This window comes from Vulpes lagopus, chromosome 7 (genome assembly GCF_018345385.1).
Source record: "Vulpes lagopus strain Blue_001 chromosome 7, ASM1834538v1, whole genome shotgun sequence".
NCBI lineage: Eukaryota > Metazoa > Chordata > Mammalia > Carnivora > Canidae > Vulpes > Vulpes lagopus.
This window is the reverse complement of record NC_054830.1, coordinates 131,072,862-131,093,128: the sequence shown is the minus strand read 5'-3', so window position 1 is coordinate 131,093,128 and position 20,267 is coordinate 131,072,862. Positions and strand designations below refer to the sequence as shown.

General features: G+C 42.9%; 1 protein-coding gene across 9 annotated transcripts in view; it reads left to right on the top strand.

Annotated features, from left to right (window-relative positions):
• Nucleotides 1-7,913: 7,913 nt before the first annotated feature.
• Nucleotides 7,914-20,267, top strand: part of BTNL9 (butyrophilin like 9) — a 43,438-nt gene continuing 31,084 nt past the window's right edge. For 4 of the 9 annotated variants that reach the window (XM_041762295.1, XM_041762294.1, XM_041762293.1 and 1 more), the window contains exons 1-4: nt 11,634-11,825; nt 16,197-16,331; nt 17,858-18,205; nt 19,489-19,770. In XM_041762295.1, coding sequence (XP_041618229.1) covers nt 16,220-16,331; nt 17,858-18,205; nt 19,489-19,770 — 742 coding nt within the window. In that variant the 5' untranslated portion in view covers nt 11,634-11,825; nt 16,197-16,219. The other 5 variants (XM_041762288.1, XM_041762289.1, XM_041762291.1 and 2 more) reach the window with 5 other exon arrangements.

The following is a 20,267-nucleotide window of genomic DNA, read 5'->3' as shown; positions in this document are numbered from 1 at the left end:
AGGATACATCTTAGATGAGACAGTTTGGGGAGATACTAAGTTTCCCAAAGGAGCCATTGAAATGGCAAATTACCCTTAGTAAAGTACTGCCAACAGAAAAGGAAGTAAATAGAATGAATTGCCATACTGATGAAGCATATAGTTAGTGAGGGTTTGGGAAGGAGGAATTTCAGTTGACTGAAAAGCTGCCATATTCTTAATGGTATCTAGCAAACAAAGAAGCTTGCCTTTAACACAGGCTTTATGTCTTCTGAACAGAGAAGTCTGGGACTCTAACCCAGATTCTAATTCAGCTTCTAGAATACACTCAGAATCTTATGCATAAAAAAAATGTTCTCTTACTGACTTTAATAGACCTATTTTTCAGAGCACTGGATCAGAAGTCAGACTCACCAATATATTCCCAATCAGTAAATCAGGAATGAAGACAAAGCCTTCAAAGTTATGCAGCTGGGGTCACTAGCTAAGTCACTTACACACAAAATCTAACTTCACATCCCAGATCTGGTTGGAAGCAGGAAGCTCTTTTGTATTTTTCTTTGTATTTTAAAAAACTTATTCTAATGAAAGTAAGGCAGGCTCATTTCTGAAGAATGAAACTGGGAAAAAGCACTGTGATAAAAAGCAACAGTCCCCTAACCTCTTTCTCTCCTTCTCTCTTCTACCCATCTCATTCTTTTCGCCCAGAGGGAGAACTTTGTGGCTTTTAATTTTGATTTTTCTGTAGTTACTTCCTTATGTGTGTTGAATGAGAAAAAAGGAAGAGCTGAAATAAAACAAAAGCATTTATTTGAGGTCTCAGAATTACATTTTGGGAAGCACAGATTTGGGAAGCAATACAAATTGTGCCCCCCTAATGAACAAAAGTCAGCGATTTTCAAAAGACAAAGTGAAATGTTTGTATGGGTTGTTTCCAAAGACTCTTGGTTTCTGTTGGCAGCAGAAAACTCATTTTGGTTGTATATAATTGGTTGGTAAGGCTATCACTAAGCAAAGTCTCTTACTGTAGCAAGTTGCAGGTGTTTGGGCAGAGTCCTTGGAATATTTACAGTTTAGCTCATTTCAAAGTTTATGGTTTCATCTGGTAAGAATGTGCATAAAGCCCAGCTCCTTGGTGACCTCTAGTGGCCTCTCAGGTCTTTTAAAAAACTCCTTAACCTAAGTGACTCCATTTCACTTACCTCTCTCACATGTCTCAAGTATGTGTTTACATAACCACTCCCTGTCTGTTGACTCTCTGCTCTGAGGGATGAGGATCATCTCCTTTATCCTACCCTGTACCTTCCCACTCCTCTTCCCACTTGACTCTGTTATGATCTCTTTCCTCCCATGGTCACATCTACATTTTTAAACAATCATCTTCCAATTAAGAGAGTGAAAGAAAATCTTCAGAAATGAAGAGAATCGGAGAAATTATATTTCCAAAAGAAATTTATAGAAATAAAATAATGGGGGATCCCTGGGCGCGATCCTGGAGACCTGGGATCAAATCCCACATCGGGCTCCCGGTGCATGGAGCCGGCTTCTCCCTCTGCCTGTGTCTCTGCCTCTCTCTCTCTCTGTGACTATCATAAATAAATAAATAAATAAATAAATAAATAAATAAATACATAAATACATAAATAAATACATAAATAAATAAAATTTTAAAAAAAGAAATAAAATAATGACAGATTTTTGGAAACAAAATAAACCCAAGGAAAGATGGACAAGTCATGTAACAGGAAACCAAGACGAACAACAACATTTCCCAAAGTGGTGATTGTTACCATAACTGCTGTTAATGTGGCTGTGATTTTTAATGGAATTTTTAGAAAGTAGTTCCTAAAGTAGAAGGTAAATTATACGTAAGAGCACCTGAAATGAAATTTTCAGATGGTTTCCACAAACCTAGAAGTTTGGAGGAAGAAAAGCAGAAAATAAAAGAAGAGAAAGAAAGGCAAGCTCAATATTTTGTCTCATTCAGAAGTTACCATACTTCTAGACATTGAGAAAAAATATATAAATGTATAAATTATTAAGGATAAGTATAGATAAAAATAGATTATAGAACTTTCAAACCACTAGAAGGGGCAGGAAGAAAGAACTCCATGACCCATCTAGTCAGGAAAGAGTACACAAAAAAAAGCATGTTTCATAGGAACATAAAATAAGGTAGAATAAGTCCAAGAAAATCAGTAACCACAACAAATGTGACAAATTAAGGCACCCTATTAAAAGATAGGCTTTATTTTCTGGAAGAAAAAAATCCCATGTTTCTTATAATAGATCATAATAATGATGAAAAGAACAAACACTGGGATGCCTGGGTGGCTTAGTGGTTGAGTGTCTGCCTTCAGCTCAGGCCCTGGTCTCAGGGTCCTGGGATCAAATCCCATATCAGGCTTCCCACAGGGAGTCTGTTTCTCCCTCTGCCTGTGTCTCTGCCTCTCTCTGTGTGTCTCTCATGAATAAATAAGTAAAATCTTTTTAAAAAAAAAAAGAGCAAACACTTATTATGTGCCAGACATTATTCTACATACATTGTATATAGTAACTTATTTAGAGTAATATCTAAAACAAGATCACAGAGAAAGTTTATTTAAAAAAAAAAGTAGTGGACATTCAAAAAGTATTCTTCTAAGTAATTCTTGCATTAAAGAGGAAAAGAGGGGTGCCTGGGTGGCTCAGTCAATTAAGCCTCCGACTCTTAGTTTCAGCTCAGGTCATGATCATAGGGTCCTGAGGTCAAGCCCTATGTCAGGCTCCCCACTCAGAAAGGAGTCTGCTTGTTTCTCTCCCTCCTCCTGCTCTCTCTCAAATAAATAAATAAAATCCTTTTTTTATTTTCCTCTTTTTTAAAAAGAGGAAAACAAAACTAAAATTACAGGCTACTTGATAATAAACAACAATGAGTAAACTATATATGGGATGTGGTCTAAGAGATACACAGAGAATAATGACTTGTCTTATGTGTGCTTATTAGAAAGCTCTGATACAAAATAAATGAGATCATGGTCATATCAACCAAAATGTCAGAATAAGGATAATAAAATTACTTCCTCCAAAAGAAAGAAAAGAAAAAATCTAAGATGAAAATAGCTATCAGAGAAATAATGAAATAGGCTCAATGAAAACAATAGCTTTTTATTCAAAAAGTGAATAAAGCAAACTTTTAAGCAGAACTTCAAAAGAAAGAAGGAATTTAAAAAGGAACACATTAACATCAGAAACAATAGGTATAGAGGTTTACTCATCATGAGATTACCACACATAGTTTAAACCAATAAATGTGAAAACACTGGCAAAATGAATAATTTTCCAGGAGAATATAAAAGATCCAATATGATTTGTTTTTGTATTCTGTATCTGAATAGACACTATCAGTATATAGTTTTACAATAGTTACACATCTATTGTCCCCAAAGCCCATGTCCAGATGGCTCTGAGTTAATTCTAAACAACAGTTCTGTGGCACATAAAAAAAAATTCTTAGCAGAGAAGATGGAAAGTTTCCTTACTTGTTCTAAGACAGCTACACATTCCTTTTCCTTTTTTTAGGATTTTATTTTTAAGTAACGTCCACACCTGACATAGGGCTCAAACACATGGCACTGAAGTCAAGAGTTGGATCCTCCACCATTTGAGCCAGCCAGGTGCCCCAGTCACACAATCTTTATTCCAAACTGAATGAGAAAAACGCTGGGGGTGGGGAGTGGTGAGAAAGACAAATGAAAGGAAATTATATCCTACCTCACTGATGAATATAAAAGAAAAGATGATCTTAAATATTAGTATGCAAATAGAGAATATTGTAAAAGTACTGCACTATGACTAAGTAGAATTTATTCTAGGAATACGAGAATGGCTCAGCAATGGTGTAGATGACATAATGAAGCCCATTTGGAGCTGGGGTAGGAAGCACAGGTTTGGTGCCCATGGTGTGAAGCACCATCTTTAAGAACAGCCTAATCTTTAAAAAAAAAAAAAAAAAAAAAAAAAAAAAAAGAACAGCCTAATCTTTTTTTTTTTTTTCATTACAATCTCTTTATATAATTCAATCTCTGTCCAACTGTAAGCTTGAGCTGGCCCTCTCAAAAAGCATAATCAAGGTATACTAACCAGAGTTCATCCACTTCCCTCCTCCAAATAGAAAGAACTCATGTGAACACTGTTCTCACAGGGCCTACATTCAGCTGGGGGCTTCTTTACAATCAAGTCTCATTCTACACCGTTCTGCATATTATGATAGGGTGCTGGCTAGCTCTACCACAAAGGAAGTCTTCTGAGGTGGGAGTGTTCAATGCTGATGCCTTTGGGCAGCACACTCCAAATCATCCCAGAAATTCCCATTAACCTTGGACACTTTGCTGGTTGGGCAGTGTGTGCAGCCCTTGTTGCCCCGCACCTCACCCCAGAACCCAGCTAAAGATGTGCACCTGCAGCTCTGAGGGCAGACAGTGTACTTCCTTCACTTTCTCAATGCGTGTGTATGCAATATTTACTGTTAGTGGGACAAAAGTACAATGGTGGGTGTGTGCCAGTTAACGGGCACAGGAGTTTCAGTCTGAGCTTGTTGGAGAACAACAAAGGAAGTTATGTAATGAGGAAGCTCAGAGGACCATGCTTTGGGCTGAGAGGGATGGGGAGAGTGGGTGATGAGAAATTAGAAAATCTGTTCTTTCTGACCATGAACACTACAGAGCAAAGTGCATCTCTGTGATAACTGTCTCCTCTTTTGTATGTCAATCCATGTAACTGACTAGTCTCCTTTGTAAGCAGTAATTTGCTGGTGTATGAGAAATGCCAAAGGCTAAGGAAACTTGATCCCTAAATTCCAAAATTGTAGATGAAAATACCACCACACAAAGACATTTGCCAAGTATGCCCCTATTAGGTACACAAGTTCAAACTCTAGGGGCAACTTGAAGAATGAGAAAGAAGAGATGTGTACACAAAGAAAGGTGGAGTTCACCCATGCAGACACTGGAAGAAGCAGTTTAGAGAAGGATCTTGGGAAAAGAGTATGGATTAGCAGAAAGAAGAGATGGGTAGAATGCCATATGAAAGAGCATGATGGCTGCAGGTGCTGCCTGGTGAAGATCAGGAGTGGGAATAGAGAGACAAGCACTGAGAAGAGAGGTGGAGATAGGGATGACACACATTTCTCCATGAAAATTAGGGAAAACAGGTTTTTTCAAACTCAGGAGAGGAGATGACTCCCCAGCCTTCCCAAGCCTGCCTCTGTACTCACAAGTTCATGCTAAGCCCCTCTTACTAACATTTCTTCTGCCATCTTTCCTGGGCAGGGAAGGATTAACTCGTCCACTTATTTTTTTAATAAGTTAATTTTTATTGGTGTTCAATTTACCAACATACAGAATAATACCCAGTGCTCATCCAGTCAAGTGTCCCCCTCAGTGCCCGTCACCCATTCACCCCCATCCCCCACCCTCCTCCCCTTCCACCACCCCTAGTTCATTTCCCAGAGTCAGGAGTCTTTATGTTCTGTCTCCCTTTCTGATATTTCCCACACATTTCTTCTCCCTTCCCTTATATTCCCTTTCACTATTATTTATATTCCCCAAATGAATGAGAACACACACTGTTTGTCCTTCTCCGATGACTTACTTCACTCAGCATAATACCCTCCAGTTCCATCCACGTTGAAGCAAATGGTGGGTATTTGTCGTTTCTTTTTTTTTTTTTTTTTTTTTTTTAAATTTTTTTTTTTAATTTTTATTTATTTATGATAGTCACAGAGAGAGAGAGAGAGAGAGAGGCAGAGACACAGGCAGAGGGAGAAGCAGGCTCCATGCACCGGGAGCCCGATGTGGGATTCGATCCCGGGTCTCCAGGATCGCGCCCTGGGCCAAAGGCAGGCGCCAAACCGCTGCGCCACCCAGGGATCCCCATATTTGTCGTTTCTAATTGCTGAGTAATATTCCATTGTATACATAAACCACATCTTCTTTATCCATTCATCTTTCGATGGACACCGAGGCTCCTTCCACAGTTTGGCTATTGTGGCCATTGCTGATAGAAACATCGGGGTGCAGGTGTCCCGATGTTTCATTGCATCTGAATCTTTGGGGTAAATCCCCAGCAGTGCAATTGCTGGGTCGTAGGGCAGGTCTATTTTTCACTCTTTGAGGAACCTCCACACAGTTTTCCAGAGTGGCTGCACCAGTTCACATTCCCACCAACAGTGTAAGAGGGTTCCCCTTTCTCCACATCCTCTCCAACATTTGTGGTTTCCTGCCTTGTTAATTTCCCCCATCCTCACTGGTGTGAGTTGGTATGTCATTGTGGTTTTGATTTGTATTTCCCTGATGGCAAGTGATGCAGAACATTTTCTCATGTGCATGTTGGCCATGTCTATGTCTTCCTCTGTGAGATTTCTCTTCATGTCTTTTGCCCATTTCATGATTGGATTCTTTGTTTCTTTGGTGTTGAGTTTAATAAGTTCTTTATAGATTTTGGAAACTAGCCCTTTATCTGATACGTCATTTGCAAATATCTTCTCCCATTCCGTAGGTTGTCTTTTAGTTTTGTTGACTGTATCCTTTGCTGTGCAAAAGCTTCTTATCTTGATGAAGTCCCAATAGTTCATTTTTGCTTTTGTTTCTTTTGCCTTCGTGGATGTATCTTGCAAGAAGTTACTGTGGCCAAATTCAAAAAGGGTGTTGCCTCTAGGATTTTGATGGAATCTTGTCTCACATTTAGATCTCTCATCCATTTTGAGTTTATCTTTGTGTATGGTGTAAGAGAGTGGTCTAGTTTCATTCTTCTGCATGTGGATGTCCAATTTTCCCAGCACCATTTATTGAAGAGACTGTCTTTCTTCCAATGGATAGTCTTTCCTCCTTTATCGAATATTATTTGACCATAAAGTTGAGGGTCCACTTCTGGGTTCTCTATTCTGTTCCATTGATCTATGTGTCTGTTTTTGTGCCAGTACCACACTGTCTTGATGACCACAGCAACTCATCCACTTATTAGTTAAGCATGACTTTTTGCTCCCTCTCCTCTGGGCCCCATGCTGTGTTTGAGGATGATCCTCATGCTGCAGAGGGGGTTCTCTCACTGCCCCACTCCCAAGCTCCTTTAGACAACCCCCTTGAGAGGGCTAGTGTAAGCCAAGGAGAGTTGCTGTAAATGACACGATGGAGAGGGTTGGAAAAAGTAGGTTCTCTACTGTCCAAGGGCAGACAGAAATCCTTCCCTTCCCAATGATAGCCCCCCGGGAATTCAGACGTCATTCTCTTTTTGGAAAAATCAGGCAATTCTGGGAGTCTTTGAGGGTGTCCTGCATGTGAATGAACTACACTGTGCCGCAGCTCCGACCTGTCCGCTAGGAGAGATATAAGTCTGGGGTTCAGCCAGGTGGCTGCACTGTGGCCTGTGGCACTGTGGTGGTGAGAGGTAGTGCTTGCTTCTTTGCTGAGCTCCATTCCATTAGAGAAATCCCACTACAGTGCCCCCACCCTATTTCCAAGTTGTATGTGACTAGCTCTTGCAGGTTTTACTTATGGCAATACTCCAAGGCGATCTTCCTTACTTCCCTTACCATGCTGAGAAGGGCATAGCTGGTTAGGAGTTGGGCACCAATCCTTCATGCATAGTCCAGTCTAGTCTCCACATCTTTCACTGTGACACTGAGGAGAGAGGGGCTAGCTGGGGATGGCCATTCTGTCTCCCTGGGGTCCCAAAGATCCTAGGAAGCCAATTGGAGCATTTTCTCCCTGCTCAGAGTCTCTGCAATTCAGTGTCTGCAAAGCTTCCAGCTACCTTTCCTCTCCTTCTAATACCTTAGGGATATATTGTCCATGGAAATTTAATTCATGATTTCTCTCACAGAGACAGGATGTGACAGAGACTTCCTTGTTTTGTTCTGACCACTTTGGTTTTTATAGCAAAAGGCAGAGCAAGCAGTGTGTGTCTTAAGGTAGGGGGGTGAATAATTCTGCCACAGATGAGTTGGCTCCCTGAATTCAGTTGCCAGCTCATGTCCAGGGGACCTTAATACCTGGGACCAAGACGTTTTACTACAGCCTTGCCTTTGCAGGGAGTTGAGCTCACCAGGAACCATCTGCCATTTCAGACCCCTTGCTGCTACCTGCCAGGTATGTGGCTCACTCTCAACACCTGTCTAAACCTCCACCTTTCAGGAATGGGAAGCAGAAAGTGATGGCTATGGAGAAAGGACAAGATGGGTTGGCATCACCTCATAGGCTGAACCTGGCTGCAGGATGGGTTGTTTCAAGTGTGGCTAAGGGGAGATATTCATTCAGGCCGGTTCACCCGAGAAGGTAGGATTCTGACATACCCCATTTTCCTTCCAGCCTCCCTGAGGTTCCTTCTTGGGGCAGTTCATCTACCTTGGAGACTAACAGTGGAAATCCTCTTCTGGACCAATAGAAATCAAACCAGAGTAAGCCAGTGAGCATTAACTGAAAGCTTGTGGAGGGCAAAACATTGCAGTGGATACTGGAGGGGGAGAGAGTGGGAGAGTCCTCTGCAGGTGTACAGCTTAGGAAGCAGGAATGGGAGCAGGACAAATGATCTGCTGTTACACAGCTCAAGGTCACAGAAGTGGCAAAAGCCAAAAAAAAAAAAAAAAAAAAAAAAAAAGGCTTTAAAGAGATACCCAAGAGCTCAGGGACTGCAAATTAAGAGAGTGTAGTTCAAGAATTGGAGTTGCGAAAAGAGAAGAGTGGAATGGGGTTAGAGAGATGCCAAGGAGAAAATGTAAAGGAACGGGATTCCCCTGAGTGGAGGGTGGCGGCTTTTCTTCATCAGTGTGTATGACTTTTATTGCTCTGTGTCTTCAAGGGACATTCCAGAGGCTCCCAGAAGAGTATAGAGAATATGTGTCCCCCCCCCCCCCCCGCCGCCCTGGAAAGGCTAGCTCCAGCCTGAGACCTCTTTCTGGCTGTCCTTCTTTTCCCTGGGTCTCCATCTTCCCCCAGTATCCAGTGGGTCCAGACTCTGTCCCCAGCAAAACCTCCGCAGCAGGTGGGCAGGAGGGGTCCCTTTAGGGTACAAAGGAGCACTCAACCCCTCTGAAATCACTTCAGGAAATCATCAGTCTCCTTCCAAGTTAAAAGCTTTTCAATACCTCTGCATTGGAAGCAAGGGGACCATAGCACATGTACCTCCTATCCAAGAAGATGCTGTTGGTATCTTTTAAGATGTTTTATCAGCAGTAGGAGTTTGGAATTTTTATTCTTTTGCAGGCTGGTTGCTCATGCTTGCTTGTTTGGTCTTGTGGCTGAGACCCAAGCACTCAGTCTGCTTCTTCAGTGCATGTGAGATGCTGTCGGGGGTGAGTGCTGTCATCTGTGGTCAGGTGTTCCCTAACTCGAGTCTTGTTCTGGATGATAGGAAAACAGGAGGTGAATCCAGCTCTGACACACAGCACAGCTGGTGAGGAATCTGTATCCACACAGTGCAGAGCTTAGGAGAAACCCCTCTCCACCACCTCCTAGCTGTATGTGTGGGCAAATTGCCTAGCCTCCTGTGCCTCAGTTTCCTTGTCTGTGATTTGGACCTGTTCATGATAATAATAATAATAAATACTTCTAGTATAAGTAAGTGCTTGGCATATAGTAAGTGCTCAATACATATTAGTCTTTATTACTCTGGGCATAAGCACATGTAGGCCTGTGTGTATATGTATTTATGACCTCCTTCCCCTGCAACCTCCTCAGTGATAGAATTCACATAGTTGTATCACAATAGAAAACTGAGGTCCCACTAGTAATTCCAGGGTCTGAAATACACGGATTGTCCCCCAGGAGCCTCTTAGCCCAGGGAAGTGTGGTGTGTGCTCCTCCTGTGAGACACACCTGCCACCACCTGTGAGCCTGTCTAATGTTCTGTCACTGTGTGGTAGGAGAACCCAACTTACCATCTAACACAAGTCTTGACTAAATCTTCAAAATCTGACTTATCTAAATAGATTCATAAATGCCCTCTGAGCCCCTCTTGTGTTGAAAAGTACTAACTGGTGCTGATATACCATCACGGCTTTTGCCTTCATGGGGCTCTATCTTGAAAGTCCAGAAGAAAATGCCGAGACATAAAAGAGAAGAGAAGGAAACAGGGAGAAGGAGAGAAAATGCAGAGCCAGGTGGTCTTCCTGCTCTGGAGTCCTTTGCTGCCAGTTTCTTGTCATCAGGCAAGAGAGGCTGGACTGTCTTCTCAGAGCCTGGAACTTGATGATATGTCATTTGCAAATATCTTCTCCGATTCTGTTGGTTGTCTTTTAGTTTTGTTGACTGTTTCTTTTGCAGAAGCTTTTGCTCTTGATGAAGTCCCAATAGTTCATTTTTGCTTTTGTTTCTTTTGCCTTCGTGGATGTATCTTGCAAGAAGTTACTGTGGCCAAATTCAAAAAGGGTGTTGCCTCTAGGATTTTGATGGAATCTTGTCTCACATTTAGATCTCTCATCCATTTTGAGTTTATCTTTGTGTATGGTGTAAGAGAGTGGTCTAGTTTCATTCTTCTGCATGTGGATGTCCAATTTTCCCAGCACCATTTATTGAAGAGACTGTCTTTCTTCCAATGGATAGTCTTTCCTCCTTTATCGAATATTATTTGACCATAAAGTTGAGGGTCCACTTCTGGGTTCTCTATTCTGTTCCATTGATCTATGTGTCTGTTTTTGTGCCAGTACCACACTGTCTTGATGACCACAGCAACTCATCCACTTATTAGTTAAGCATGACTTTTTGCTCCCTCTCCTCTGGGCCCCATGCTGTGTTTGAGGATGATCCTCATGCTGCAGAGGGGGTTCTCTCACTGCCCCACTCCCAAGCTCCTTTAGACAACCCCCTTGAGAGGGCTAGTGTAAGCCAAGGAGAGTTGCTGTAAATGACACGATGGAGAGGGTTGGAAAAAGTAGGTTCTCTACTGTCCAAGGGCAGACAGAAATCCTTCCCTTCCCAATGATAGCCCCCCGGGAATTCAGACGTCATTCTCTTTTTGGAAAAATCAGGCAATTCTGGGAGTCTTTGAGGGTGTCCTGCATGTGAATGAACTACACTGTGCCGCAGCTCCGACCTGTCCGCTAGGAGAGATATAAGTCTGGGGTTCAGCCAGGTGGCTGCACTGTGGCCTGTGGCACTGTGGTGGTGAGAGGTAGTGCTTGCTTCTTTGCTGAGCTCCATTCCATTAGAGAAATCCCACTACAGTGCCCCCACCCTATTTCCAAGTTGTATGTGACTAGCTCTTGCAGGTTTTACTTATGGCAATACTCCAAGGCGATCTTCCTTACTTCCCTTACCATGCTGAGAAGGGCATAGCTGGTTAGGAGTTGGGCACCAATCCTTCATGCATAGTCCAGTCTAGTCTCCACATCTTTCACTGTGACACTGAGGAGAGAGGGGCTAGCTGGGGATGGCCATTCTGTCTCCCTGGGGTCCCAAAGATCCTAGGAAGCCAATTGGAGCATTTTCTCCCTGCTCAGAGTCTCTGCAATTCAGTGTCTGCAAAGCTTCCAGCTACCTTTCCTCTCCTTCTAATACCTTAGGGATATATTGTCCATGGAAATTTAATTCATGATTTCTCTCACAGAGACAGGATGTGACAGAGACTTCCTTGTTTTGTTCTGACCACTTTGGTTTTTATAGCAAAAGGCAGAGCAAGCAGTGTGTGTCTTAAGGTAGGGGGGTGAATAATTCTGCCACAGATGAGTTGGCTCCCTGAATTCAGTTGCCAGCTCATGTCCAGGGGACCTTAATACCTGGGACCAAGACGTTTTACTACAGCCTTGCCTTTGCAGGGAGTTGAGCTCACCAGGAACCATCTGCCATTTCAGACCCCTTGCTGCTACCTGCCAGGTATGTGGCTCACTCTCAACACCTGTCTAAACCTCCACCTTTCAGGAATGGGAAGCAGAAAGTGATGGCTATGGAGAAAGGACAAGATGGGTTGGCATCACCTCATAGGCTGAACCTGGCTGCAGGATGGGTTGTTTCAAGTGTGGCTAAGGGGAGATATTCATTCAGGCCGGTTCACCCGAGAAGGTAGGATTCTGACATACCCCATTTTCCTTCCAGCCTCCCTGAGGTTCCTTCTTGGGGCAGTTCATCTACCTTGGAGACTAACAGTGGAAATCCTCTTCTGGACCAATAGAAATCAAACCAGAGTAAGCCAGTGAGCATTAACTGAAAGCTTGTGGAGGGCAAAACATTGCAGTGGATACTGGAGGGGGAGAGAGTGGGAGAGTCCTCTGCAGGTGTACAGCTTAGGAAGCAGGAATGGGAGCAGGACAAATGATCTGCTGTTACACAGCTCAAGGTCACAGAAGTGGCAAAAGCCAAAAAAAAAAAAAAAAAAAAAAAAAAGGCTTTAAAGAGATACCCAAGAGCTCAGGGACTGCAAATTAAGAGAGTGTAGTTCAAGAATTGGAGTTGCGAAAAGAGAAGAGTGGAATGGGGTTAGAGAGATGCCAAGGAGAAAATGTAAAGGAACGGGATTCCCCTGAGTGGAGGGTGGCGGCTTTTCTTCATCAGTGTGTATGACTTTTATTGCTCTGTGTCTTCAAGGGACATTCCAGAGGCTCCCAGAAGAGTATAGAGAATATGTGTCCCCCCCCACCCCCGCCGCCCTGGAAAGGCTAGCTCCAGCCTGAGACCTCTTTCTGGCTGTCCTTCTTTTCCCTGGGTCTCCATCTTCCCCCAGTATCCAGTGGGTCCAGACTCTGTCCCCAGCAAAACCTCCGCAGCAGGTGGGCAGGAGGGGTCCCTTTAGGGTACAAAGGAGCACTCAACCCCTCTGAAATCACTTCAGGAAATCATCAGTCTCCTTCCAAGTTAAAAGCTTTTCAATACCTCTGCATTGGAAGCAAGGGGACCATAGCACATGTACCTCCTATCCAAGAAGATGCTGTTGGTATCTTTTAAGATGTTTTATCAGCAGTAGGAGTTTGGAATTTTTATTCTTTTGCAGGCTGGTTGCTCATGCTTGCTTGTTTGGTCTTGTGGCTGAGACCCAAGCACTCAGTCTGCTTCTTCAGTGCATGTGAGATGCTGTCGGGGTGAGTGCTGTCATCTGTGGTCAGGTGTTCCCTAACTCGAGTCTTGTTCTGGATGATAGGAAAACAGGAGGTGAATCCAGCTCTGACACACAGCACAGCTGGTGAGGAATCTGTATCCACACAGTGCAGAGCTTAGGAGAAACCCCTCTCCACCACCTCCTAGCTGTATGTGTGGGCAAATTGCCTAGCCTCCTGTGCCTCAGTTTCCTTGTCTGTGATTTGGACCTGTTCATGATAATAATAATAATAAATACTTCTAGTATAAGTAAGTGCTTGGCATATAGTAAGTGCTCAATACATATTAGTCTTTATTACTCTGGGCATAAGCACATGTAGGCCTGTGTGTATATGTATTTATGACCTCCTTCCCCTGCAACCTCCTCAGTGATAGAATTCACATAGTTGTATCACAATAGAAAACTGAGGTCCCACTAGTAATTCCAGGGTCTGAAATACACGGATTGTCCCCCAGGAGCCTCTTAGCCCAGGGAAGTGTGGTGTGTGCTCCTCCTGTGAGACACACCTGCCACCACCTGTGAGCCTGTCTAATGTTCTGTCACTGTGTGGTAGGAGAACCCAACTTACCATCTAACACAAGTCTTGACTAAATCTTCAAAATCTGACTTATCTAAATAGATTCATAAATGCCCTCTGAGCCCCTCTTGTGTTGAAAAGTACTAACTGGTGCTGATATACCATCACGGCTTTTGCCTTCATGGGGCTCTATCTTGAAAGTCCAGAAGAAAATGCCGAGACATAAAAGAGAAGAGAAGGAAACAGGGAGAAGGAGAGAAAATGCAGAGCCAGGTGGTCTTCCTGCTCTGGAGTCCTTTGCTGCCAGTTTCTTGTCATCAGGCAAGAGAGGCTGGACTGTCTTCTCAGAGCCTGGAACTTGATGATATGTCATTTGCAAATATCTTCTCCGATTCTGTTGGTTGTCTTTTAGTTTTGTTGACTGTTTCTTTTGCAGAAGCTTTTGCTCTTGATGAAGTCCCAATAATTCATTTTTGCTTTTGTTTCCCTTGCCTTCATAGATGTATTTTGCAAGAAGTTGCTGTGGCCAAGTTCAAAAAGGGTGTTGCCTGTGCTCTCCTCTAGGATTTTGATGGATTCTTGTCTCACATTTAGATCCTTCATCCATTTTGAGTTGATCTTTGTGTATGGTATAAGAGAATGGTCTAGTTTCATTCTTCTGCACATGGCTGTCCAATTTTCCCAGAACAATTTATTGAAGAGACTGTCCTTTTCCCAGTGGATAGTCTTTCCTGCTTTGTCAAAGATTCGTTGACCATAGGGTTGAGGGCCCACTTCTGGGTTGTCTATTCTGTTCCATTGATCTATGTGTCTTTTTTTATTTATAAATTTATTTTTTATTGGTGTTCAATTTGCCAACATATAGAATAACACCCAGTGCTCATCCCGTCAGGGCGCTACCCCTGCATCCCACTCAGTTTTTCTCCTTTTCACTTTATTCCCTTTCACTATTTTTTATATTTCCCAAATGAATGAGACCATATAATGTTTGTCCTTCTCCAATTGACTTATTTCACTCAGCATAATACCCTCCAGTTCCATCCACGTCTGTTTTTAAGATTTGTCTGGAATCAGAAAAGACCCCGAATAGCCAGGGTAATATTAAAAAAGAAAACCATAGCTGGGGGCATCCCAGCAACTTTTAAAGTCTTTCGTCATGAGAAATATCAGAAAGGGAGACAGAACATGAAAGACTCCTAACTCTGGGAAACGAACTAGGGGTGGTGGAAGGGGAGGAGGGCGGGGGGTCGGGGTGACTGGGTGATGGCACTGAGGTGGGCACTGACGGGATGAACACTGGGTGTTATTCTATATGTTGGCAAATTGAACACCAATAAAAAATAAATTAAAAAAATAGAATTATATACATTTTTGAGGTAATAGAGAGCTTGCTCATCTTCACTGAATAAAATAGATTAACCTGAAAAAAAAAGTCTTTCGTCTACACCCTGGCGATGCTGTTGCTGTGTGGATAGGACTTTGCAGCCACAGGACACCAAGAACATGTTTTTAGGAAGAGGAGAATGAAGGAAAAGGGTGAGGTGGCAGAAGAAGGGAGAAGAGGAGACTGGGGGTTGAAGAAATCTGCCTTCCCCCCTGTGGGTGCTATGATGGAGAGAAAGGGGAAGTGTGCAGTCTCTAAAAGAAGATGGAAAGCATGTTTGGAAGGTGGAGGCAGAGGCAGAAGGTACTGTTTTTTATTGATTAAAGAGCACCTAGCCAACCTATGGAAGGCTTAATGACCTCCTGAATTGGCACCAGTTTCTTCCATTGCTTGGGCAAAGAAATCGAGGTTCAGTCAGTTATAGAATCTGTCTATAGTCCCAGTACCAAACAGAGGAGAAATGTGGAGAGGCTTGAATGTACCTCAAGACATATGCGCTGCCCATGCTCACTGGCTATCAGTCTGTGAGATGTTACCACAGGTCCCAAGGGGGTTTCAGGATTGAAAGGGGACGGTCCTTGCCTATGCCAGGGCTGGGTCAAATGGACCACGAATGGGGATATAGCTAGATGGGACAACTCTGTTAATGTGGCCTAGAAGAAACAGTCTTGCAGGGAGAGGGACAGACCCTAGATGACCTCTTGGAGGCTCCACCTGAGGTTTCAGGCCTAGAGGAAGGTGTTTCAGCTGTGGTTGGAGCTGGCAAGCTGCTTGCTGCCAGGCAAGCATCCTCCTTCTGAAAGATCAGATCTCTGTCTACATTCCTCTGTTTGTGAACTTCATGTTCTAGGCCAAAGGGAAGTGGAGCAGGGAGAACAAAAATGCCTCTGAGAGTCCTTATAGATTTCCTTTTGTTTGGGAAAAGTCACTTAATCTCAGCTGAGCTCACACACAATGTGTGGATCTATTCCTGGCTCTAAACAATGCAAAGTTAAGAAGCTGCTTCCTCTGGGACCCTTTGGCCTTGTACCCTTGGAGCTCCATGAGTCCAAGCAAGGTCAGACACACCGCTAGCAGTGACACCTGATAAAATTAGATGCAGCTCTCACATCTGGCTATAGTTTAAAAGAAGCCAAGCCCTGGGATTGGCAAGAACTATTATTTTAAAAAATGGAAGCAGCACAGACATTGGGCCTGCTGGGCTGTGTTCCAGCTCTCCTGCATCCATTCCAGCATCTCTCTGTTCCTTTCTAGGTGGCCTCCACCACTGAGAAGAAATGATGTATTTCCCAGTCTTCCTGGACCTCTCCCAGCAAGTTCCTGTGCTAAGTGGTGTCTTTTTCCTCACCCATCTGATTCTTCTCCTCCAGCCTGTAGAGCTGAACTCAGGTAGTATGTCAAACCTGTGGCCCAGCCAGCCAGTCCATGAGCACCTCAGCTTCTGCCCGCCTGCCTCCCAGGTGCTCCCAAGCTGAGATCCACAGTCTACCAGGCTATATCAGATGCTCCACTCCCACAGATAAGCTGCAGCTTCTGAAGTGCAGGAAGGATCTCAGGCTTAACTTCTCTCATGAAAGAAGCAACCAACAGAGAGTATAAACTAATTAGGCAAATGCAATTCTCTGATGCAATTCTTTTATGTAATGACATAAAAGCTTTTCAGCTATATGACTGCAAGATAAACATTAATCAGAGATGTGTGATTGCAACTAAGAGAGAAATTTACTTTTTTTTCCAAAAAGCCAAGAAGAACCCTAGAGAGGAAGTACTGCTTGAGTAGGCCCCTGAAGGATATTTAATTTCCAAGAAGATGACAGATGGAGGGTAAACTGAGGCAAGCCATACCCCAGGAAGAGGGCCAGGCATCAAGTATAAGGGAAGAAGCAGCTTGAGACAACCTGAAAACAGAAGCTAGTAAGGAGGGTATTGGGGCTATACCCAGTGGGCAATAAGGTATTTCAAATGGAGTGAACAAAAGCAAAAGAACCACTATGTTCTATAAGCAAAGTGAAGTATAGGAGGGATCCATGAAGAGGGAGCTTTGGGAGTAAGTTTTAGTTGAGCTTCAAAGGAAGAAAAGGAGGTACAAGAAAAGACGAAGCCATAAATTAAAGTGAGGGCAACTTGAATGGCATGAATAAACAACACATGCAAAGGGACTGCAACAGGAATAGTAACTCATGGGAATTGAAGAAAACAGGGAGTAGAGGAGCCATGGAGCCATGTTTTAAGAGGCACCATTTAAGAGGATTATCAAATAGAAAATCTTTTTTTTTTATATATATATAATCAAATAGAAAATCTTAATCAAAATCTTGAAGAAAAGATTTAGCCTTCAGATAGGAAAACACATGAAGCAAGGAGCCCCCACAGATTATATTAATACCCTTTGTTATTACAGAAGCTATACATGTGCATTATAAAAAATTAGAAAATCAGACAAGGAAAAAACAAGAAAATATTTATTCCCATCATGCAGAAATTACCTCCATCAACCATTCAGTACATCTCATTTTGGACCTTTTTTCCTACATATGTTTTTATGCAAATATGTCATTTTTTAATCAAATAAGAGAATAATAGTATACATATTTTTTAACTTGGTTTTTTGGTCAGAGACTCCTTTTCACTTAATGTCCTGGCTATATTTACATAACTGTCTCCAAAAGGACATTTGCAGCTGGTTGGTTCAAACTAATTACTAGTCCAGCACCACACATTGTATCTGGTTGTAATATCCTTTGTGTATATTTAAATCTGGCATATTCATGACAACTACTTGAGACAGTTGTCCTGTAAAGTGTCTTTCATCATTTGAATGGTTTACTGTAGATTCCTGAGCAGTAAAGGTATGTGATAAAAATGTACTTTTGAAGAGAGCTGATGTTGGCTATCATTCTGGTTTCTCATCCTAGAGGAGGTCAAGGTCATAGGCCCTGGGGAACCCATCCTGGCACTCGTAGGGGAAGAGGTGGAGTTCTCATGCTACCTGTCACCATACTTGGATGCCGAGGATATGGAGATCCGCTGGTTCCGGAGTCAGACCTCTGATGTGGTGCACCTGTACCGTGGTGGGCAGGAGCTCCACAGCCAGCAAATGGTGCAGTTCCATAACAGGACCAAACTCATCAAGGATTTTATCATGGATGGTATGGTAAACCTAAAGCTCCATGGTATCATTCCTGCTGATGAGGGCCTGTATGGGTGCCGTTTCCTCTCCACCAACTTCTCCAGGGAAGCGATCTGGGAGCTAGAGGTAGCAGGTAAGTGACTTGGCGAAAGTGATAGAGAAAAGTGCCCATTTGGACACAGCTGCTTTGCTCAATAGTAGACAGAGAAAGGGAAAACACATATAATTTTAAAAAAAAAAACTATTTTCCTTTTTAGGAAAATTTGTTACAAAATGAATAAAATAAATGTTCCAAAAAAGATACACAAATGACCCTTAAACATATAAAAAGATGATTATCCTTACCCATCATGAAAGAAAAGCAAATTAAAGCTACACTGGGATGGATTTTCTTTTACCTCTGAGACTGGCAAAAATTCAACAGGTTGAGCATACACACTTGGTAGAGCCGTGGGGAAGAAGAAATATGTACCCTGGAACTCAAAGCAAAACTCCAGTGCATGGGAATTTGGCAGCAGCTAACAGCAGTGCCTGTACATCTGCTCTTTGAACTGCAACCCCACTTCTAGGAGTTTACCTAAAGATAAGCCTCCTATAGCTCCAATATGAAAAAAGTGTACATATAAGTTTAATCATCACAGCATCATTTGTAATTATACAACAGTGCTTTATCTAAGCAAAAGTGTTGAGTATGGTCCATCACACAATGGACTGATCCACTATATGAACCTGAAAAAAATGAAGAGGAGCTCTAGGAAGTGATGTAGAGTGATTTCTAGGATATTGGTAAGAGATAAAAGCAAGATGCAAAAGAGGTTGTATAGTATGTAAACTTTTGTGTAAGAAAGAAGAAACATTGCACAAAAAGAACACAGGAAGGGATACACTAGGAACTAATTAAATTGGTTACTTAAGGGAGAGGAGGGAGCATTGGATGGACAAAGGTTTCATTATGGCTGTTTAAACATATCAATGTTTTGCATATTCAAAATGTGAAGTTAGCTCCACAGGATGGGAAGATGCAGGAGTGTGTATGATACAGGCACCTAAACTATGGTGGGATTCAAGAGAGACAGCGGACAATCTATGGAAATTTGGAGTGGGATTTTTCTTTACTTCAGGGGACTGTCTCTTGCATAATATGACTAAATGCCAGTAGCCCTTCTGGCCAAATGGCCCCCCACAGTATTTCCAAATGTCCCTTGGGGTACTGCTGTCCACATGTCCCACATGCCACCACCAATTTAGACTGCCATTTATTGTCCACAGTTGAGGGCTGTGAACCCACATGGGTGTTAAAAGCAGTCACAGTTTATGATACCTTATAATGACTGCAGACATTGCACAGTGGCATGAACTTCATGTACAACTTCTGGGAGGGAGCCTGATCTTTCCCACTCTTCCTGCCTCTCTCAGGGCTTGGCTCAGACCCTCACATCTCCCTTGAGGGCTTCAAGGAGGGAGGCATTCAGCTGAGGTGCAGCTCCAGTGGCTGGTACCCAAAACCCCAGGCACAGTGGAAAGATCATAAAGGACAGTGCCTGTCTCCAGAGATGGAAGCCATTGTCCAGGATGCCCAGAGCCTGTTCAATCTGGAAACATCCGTGGTTGTCCAAGGGGATGCCCACAACAATGTGTCTTGCTCCATCCAGAACTCCTTCCTGATCCAGAAGAAAGAGTTCACCATCCAGATAGCAGGTTAGTGGATGCTGACTAACTCTAATTTTCCTGCTCACCATGTGCTCCATGTGCATTGTTCCAAAGGCCATCTAAAGGAGCACAATGGTACTGGGGCCCGGTTGTCTCTGGGGTGGACTGACCTTGATACTTGAAAAGTCAGCGCTTTGGATATCAGGAACCTACTAAGAGTACAACAGCTTACCTCTCACCCAAACAGTATGCTGGGGAAGCCCCAGGGAATCATCATTATGCACCAAAGTTTTTGCCCTAAAAACCCAGAAACTACTCATTAGAGATCATAATGAGAGCTCATATGCTCCTAATTTCATCCCTCAAATGATAGGTGTAAATATCTACAATGTGCCCCAAACTCTTGCCTTAAGGTTCACATTCCTGTGGTGAAAATACAAACAAAAGAGTGAATTATAAGGTTAGAAGACATTAGGTGCTGTACAGAAAAATAAAGCAGGGAAGGGTGCTAAGGTGTTGTGCGGTGCACATGTAGCTTTAAAAGT